This window comes from Triticum urartu, chromosome 3, assembly GCF_003073215.2.
Source record: "Triticum urartu cultivar G1812 chromosome 3, Tu2.1, whole genome shotgun sequence".
In the NCBI taxonomy this organism is placed as follows: domain Eukaryota; kingdom Viridiplantae; phylum Streptophyta; class Magnoliopsida; order Poales; family Poaceae; genus Triticum; species Triticum urartu.
The window spans coordinates 647,361,999-647,368,363 of record NC_053024.1 but is presented as its reverse complement, the minus strand read 5'-3'; the positions used below and the strand labels follow the sequence as shown (position 1 = coordinate 647,368,363).

The 6,365-nt window shown below is 52.0% G+C and overlaps 1 protein-coding gene across 1 annotated transcript; it reads right to left on the bottom strand.

The window, feature by feature from the left end:
- Window positions 1-3,255: 3,255 nt before the first annotated feature.
- Window positions 3,256-3,637, bottom strand: LOC125548969. Its single transcript, XM_048712476.1, has 2 exons — window positions 3,583-3,637; window positions 3,256-3,479 (listed from the first exon to the last, which is right to left on the bottom strand). Exons 1-2 carry the CDS (start codon window positions 3,635-3,637, stop codon window positions 3,256-3,258), a joined length of 279 nt encoding a protein of 92 aa, XP_048568433.1.
- Window positions 3,638-6,365: the final 2,728 nt, after the last annotated feature.

Below are 6,365 nucleotides of genomic sequence, written 5' to 3'. Positions count from 1 at the left end.
CAAGCTTGATTTTCTTGTTCGTCATGTTCTGGATGCAGGTCTGGAGTCCGGCCAGCTCTACGAAGAACCCCAGGACATGCCCTTCTCTTTCCAGGAGGTGAGCCGCGTGGGGACTTCGGGTCGAAATTTGGTGGCCGCCACCCAGTTGGAGTCGCGCGGCTCGGTGATGTAGAACCACCCCGATTGCCACCCCTTTATGGTCTCCACGTAGGAGCCTTCGAGCCAGGTGATGTTAGGCATCTTGCCCACCATGGCGCCTCCGCACTCTGCCTGCTGGCCGACCACCACCTTTGGTTTGACATTAGAAGTCTTCAGCCACTGGCCGAAATGGGGCTTGATGCGGAGGAAGGCCTCGCACACAACGATAAACGCCGAGATGTTGAGGATGAAATTGGGGGTCAGATCGTGAAAATCCAGCCCGTACTAGAACATGAGCCCACGGACGAACGGGTGAAGGGGAAATCCTAGTCCGTAGACAAAGTGGTAAGAAAAACTACCCTCTCATGGGGTTCGGGTGTAGGGATGATCTGCCCTGCATCTGGCAGCCGGTGCGTAATGTCCGTGGCCAGATATCCGGCTTCCCGTAACTTTTTGATGTTCTCCTCCGTGACGGAGGAGACCATCCACTTGCCTCCTGCTCCAGACATGCTTGGAGTGGTTTGAGAAGAAGAACGCGAGCTTGGGCGCTAGAGCTCGAGTGTGCGGAAATGGGTAAGCAAGGAGGAAGAATGCGTGGGTGAAAAGAGTAAATCCTTGTCCATTTATAAGGGCGGAAGAGGCGATGTGTCTCCCCACTTGCCTGGTAAAACCGCTTATTCCCCAGGCGTCGTAATTGATGGCGCGGTTGGGTTACCCACGTCCGTATTGATGAGATATAAGGGGAACACGATCTCTGCTTTGACAAGACGTGTCAAGAAAACCGCCTCGCGATATGTGCGGTGCTGGTTGAGAAAAACGGTTCGAATAATGACCGGGCCGTGGCGTGATGTCATGATGTCAAAACGTGTCAGCGGATTAGATTGGTGGAAATATTATTCTCTCTATGGTGGTATGTGGAACTTGTTTTGCAGGACCGGACACTATCCGTGTGTTCAAACTCTTCCATGGAGTATTCGGAGGAGGAACCCGCCTTGCAATGCCGAAGACAATACTGCGCGTCGGACTCATCGTCATTGAAGCCTAGTTCAGGGGCTACTGAGGGAGTCCTAGATTAGGGGGTCTCCGGACTCATCCTTTGGCCGGACTGTTGGACTATGAAGATACAAGATTGAAGACTTCGTCCCGTGTCCGGATGGGACTCTACTTGGCGTGGAAGGCAAGCTAGGCAATACGGATATGTATATCTCCTCCCTTGTAACCGACCTTGTGTAACCCTAGCCCCCTCTGGTGTCTATATAAACTAGAGGGTTTAGTCCGTAGGACAACAGACAATCATACCATAGGCTAGCTTCTAGGGTTTAGCCTCTACGATCTCGTGGTAGATCAACTCTTGTAATACTCATATTATCAAGAACAATCAAGCAGGGCGTAGGGTATTACCTCCATCAAGAGGGCCCAAACCTGGGTAAACATCGTGTCCCCTGCCTCCTGTTACCATCTGCCTTAGACGCACAGTTCGGTACCCCCTACCCGAGATCCGCCAATTTTGACACCGACAGTATGCTTCTCCATCTTTCTCCCATTTATATCTGAATTTTCTCTAGCCAGTGGGTTGCATGTGTGCTTGCAATGTGTTAGGGGATCCGTCCTTATTAACCAAAGGCAACGGCTGATGCAGTGACTTATAAAAAAAGAACCATTTTTCCACTTATCGATTGCATGAGGGTAATTATTGACAACTTTGAGGGCAATCTGATGATGGAAGGGGCGAAACACTAATCCCTTTATTAGTGGGTATATAGATCATATAACTGGTGAAGCCAATATGAAATAAGGTTCTCGCCGCCTAGCCCTCATTCTGGTGGTGCTTCTAGCATCATCGGAGAGTGTATGCTTCTCCCTCTTTGTCCCATTTCTCTCTGAATTTTCTCTAGCTAGTGGGTTGCATGTGTGCTTGCGATGTGTTGGGGGATCCGTCCTTATTAACCAAAGGCGATGGCTGATGCATTGACTTGTAAAAAAAGAATTGTTTTTCCACTTATCGGTTGCATGAGGGTAATTATTGACAACTCTGGGGCAATCTGATGACGTAAGGGCAGAAACACTAATCCCTTATTAGTAGGTATATAGATCAGATAACTGGTGAAGCCAATATGAAATAAGGTTCTCCCCACCTAGCCCCACTCTGGTGGTGCTTCTAGCCCCCATTCTGGTGGTGCTTCTAGAATCATCGGAGAACGTATGCTTCTCCCTCTTTGTCCCATTTCTCTCTGAATTTTCTCTAGCCAGTTGGTTGCATGTGTGCTTGCGATGTGTTGGGGATTCGTCCTTATTAACCAAAGGCGATGGCTGATGCATCGACTTATAAAAATAATAATTGTTTTTCCACTTATCGGTTGCATGAGGGTAATTATTGACAACTCTGGGGGCAATCTGATGACGGAAGGGCAGAAACACTGATCCCTTTATTAGTAGGTATATAGATCAGATAACTGGTGAAGCCAATATGAAATAAGGTTCCTCCCACCTAGCTCCACTCTGGTGGTGCTTCTAGCCCCAATTCGGGTGGTGCTTCTAGCGTAATCGGAGAGCGTGTGGAGATTTGTCATCTTTGTTTGTGTGTCTACAGGTTGGACCCTCCGATCTACGCATCTCTTCATCGACGGTGGTTGCTGCTCTAGTCCGCTTGTCCAATGAGGTCTTAGCACGACGACTTTTTTACTGTCTACTACAACAAGGTTTGCCCCGCTCTGATGAGGGAGGCACGATAATGGCAGCGCGCCTTCAGCTCGCTCCAGTGAATGTTTTAGCAAGTACTCCCCATGTAAACTAATATAAGATCTTTTAGGTCATTAAACTAAGCTGTAGTAAGTGATTTAAAGATCTTATTTTAGTTCACAGATGGAGTAAGTCGGAGCTTAGCCCCTCTTATATGACAAGAGGATTCTCCTAATTTTCTTGTAGCTGTCTTATCAAACGATATAAGTGTTTTGCCTGATGAATAGAAAACGCGATGAAGCCTTTCCATTTAAAAAAAACTGGTGAAGCGATATCAAATTCGGGTGCATTCTACAATGAGTAGATCACCCCCGATACACGTTCTTATTACAGAGAGCTGATTAACCATCCTATTCCTATGTTAGAAAGATGTACATATCAGTCACTCTGTTGGTGTTGGATAGGGGCAGAAGGAGGAGGGAGGCAGACATCACACCGGCATAGTCCATTATAGTTGCAACTAGCACTCCAATTGCATTGAGGGCACGCGTGCCCTTCCCCATTCACATGCTCGCGGCAAATGTGCAGGCAACCTACCTGATCACACGGTAGCGGCGTCTTGTGAAGTGACGCTGCACAATTGTCCGCCTTCACTGCAGCCTCTGCAGAAGAACAGAAAAAACCACAATACCGTGAATAATGTAAAGCGTATGATTGTTTGTCGAGTCGATGAAGCGATGAGATGCATCATCGTAAGAGGAATACCTGATGCCAGCACGAGGAAGGCGACTGCCAGGAGCAGCGTGTGTGCAGTCTTCATCTTTAGGAGAAAGACTTGGTTTGTCTGGCTCGATCTGAGTTGCGAGGAACAGACGAGATGGCAAAAGCCTTTTTATAGTGATACTGAAATGATAAACCAGGAACCGTTTCAATGCTGAATTAATAGGGATTAACGAAATTAATTTCTGGACACTAATGCATTCTAAAGAACGTTAATTAATTCTCCCTATACGCCTCGTATCATTAGTACTACGTCCGTTTTCAAATATAGTGAAGCAATATGAGTGAACATATACTCTAAAAGACCTCTATATACATCCGAATCCGAATGTAGTTCTATAGTGTAATCTCTAAAAGAAGACTTATACTTCCTCCGTCTCAAAATAAGTGTGTCAACCTTAAGAGGGTGTTTGGATACGTTTTAGTCTCATGACTAAAAGTTGTGGGACTAAAACTTGCTAGCCTCAGCCATGGTTGGATCCAAATACTAAAGAGACTAAAATCAAGTTAATGAGCATTTATTATCCTCCAAACCCTCCAATTCAGAACTCGACTGTGTTAAAGGAGGGAATTAAATAAGCAGAGAGAGACTAATCCATATTTTAGTAGGGATACCCCTGACTAAAAAATTTAGTCTTAAGACTAGTTTTAGCCCCTCTTTAGTCGGGGATGCTTGGAACTTTAGCCTTTTAAAGAGACTATTTTTAGTCAGACTAAAATAAGTCCCTTGGATCCAAGCACCCTCTAAAGCATCTCCAGCCGTTGGCCCCCTAGGCGGCGATTTTACGCGCCTCCTGGGGGTGAGCCGGCGCTAAAATCGGCGCGGGGGCAAGCGGGTTCCCGCCCCGGACGCGTTTTTTTTATTAAAAAAACTAAATTCGGCGAAGTTCGGCAAAGTTTGGCTAAAATTCGGCAAACTTGATATTCATATTCAACATGTTCAGTGTTTTACATAAATTATTTAAAAAAACTAATCTACGGGGCGAAGAACTCGATCAGCGCGGCGAAGTCGCCGATGTCGCCGCCGTCCTCGTCGTCGTCGGCGGCCTTCTCCTTCTTGACGGCGCGGCCGCCCCTGCTGGACCCCTGCCCGGCGTCTTCATGGCGGACAGGCGGTGGCGGCGCATCGTCGTCCTCGCTATCGTCGAGGACGACGATGCCTCCCTCGTCCCGGCCACGGCGACGAGCTTCGAACCGCGCGAAGGCGGCGCGCTGGCGCTCCCTCTCCGTCTGCACCCAGTCGTCGCGCGCCCATTTGAGGGCTGCTTCATCGTCGAGCGCCTCCTCCTTGATGGGCTCCGTCTTCACGACGGGGAGCCCCAGCTCCGGCTTGACGGCGGTGAGCCCCGGCTCCGTCTTCGGCTTGACGAAACGCGGAGGAGCCGAGGAGGTGGCACGCCGGCCGCCCTCGTTGATGACGATGTCGGCGCTGCGGGTGCGCCGGCCGAGCGGCGTCTCCGTGGCGGGCTCTGCCTTGACGCCAAAGAGTGCCGGCGAGCCGGAAGAGTGGCAGGAGGAGCGGGAGGAGGAGGAGGTGGCGAACCTCCTGGGCACCCACGGCCCGGCGCTCCGGCGAGGGGCCGGCACGGCCACCGCGGCGGGTTGTTGCCGCCCTCGAGGCGTGCGATCACCTCGTGCAAGGTGCGGGCGGGGACCCCCCACTAGACGCGGCGGCCGTCGCCGTTCTTCGTGCCGCCGACCACCGTCGCCCAGTTTGTGGACGCCAGCCTCTGCGCCTGCCGCCGATGGAAATAGTCCGTCCAGGCAGCGTGGTTGTCAGCAGCGTACTGGGGGGGCGCTGCTCCTCCGACAGAGACGCCCGCACGCGGTCGACCTCGGCGGCGAAGAGGCCGGGGCGGGCGTCGACGTCGGGCACAGGGGGGATGGGGACGCCATCGTTGCTAAGCTTCCACCCCGTCGGTCCGGCGCACATGTCCGGCGGCGCCGAGATGTTCGCCTCGAAGAGGCCACGACTCGCACTCCTGGAGCGTGCGGCAGCCGAAGCCGCTGGCCGCCGCGGCGTCGTCGGGGAAGCGTTCGGCCATGGAGAGAGAAGGGGAAGGGGAAGGAAGGGGAGAGCGGCAGAGCTCGGCGGCGGAAGGGAGTGACGGCGGCTGGTTTGGGCTCGGGGGTGGAAGGGAGGGACGGCGGCTGCTGTGGCCAGCAGCGAGGGAAGCCTCTGTTTATATAGCCCCAGACCGTGTGAACGCGTGACAGAAGTGGAGGCGTCGCCGCGCCTACTCGCCCGTGACGCGTCGCCGGTGAGGAATCAATGGCAAGGCTGACCGGCGGCAGCCTTGCCATTGATTCCCCGCGGGAAACCGAGGCGTTCTGGGAAGGATGAGGCGCGTGCCGCTGACTCGGCGGGCCCGCCGAGTTTTCACGCCAAAACCCCTCGTCCCGGCGCCCCCGAGCGCCCCCTAGCGAGTCGGGTTCAGCCTCGGGCCGCCGGTGCCGATTTCGGCCCAATCCGGCGAAAAACGGATTCCTGGGGCAGGACTGAGCCGAATTTTTGGCGCCGGTGCGGCAAAAACGTCTAGGGAGGGCCTGTTGGGGCCGCGGCTGGAGATACTCTTAGTATAACTTTATACTAAAGTTAGTACAAAGTTGAGACATTTATTTTTTATTTTGGGACAGAGGGAGTAAAAATTTGGTCTCCTCCTTATTTTGACAAGACTTGCAAGATTATTTAGGAACGGAGGGAGTAAAAAATTTGGTCTACTCCTTATTTTGTCCGAGACTTGCGAGATTTTCTCTCCGGTCCAATG

Coding starts and splice junctions, on each gene's coding strand:
- LOC125548969 (XM_048712476.1), bottom strand. CDS start 3,637: ATGAAGACTGCACACACGCTGCTCCTGGCAGTCGCCTTCCTCGTGCTG. Junction 3,480..3,582: donor CTTCCTCGTGCTGGCATCAG/GTATTCCTCTTA, acceptor GTTCTTCTGCAG/AGGCTGCAGTGAAGGCGGAC.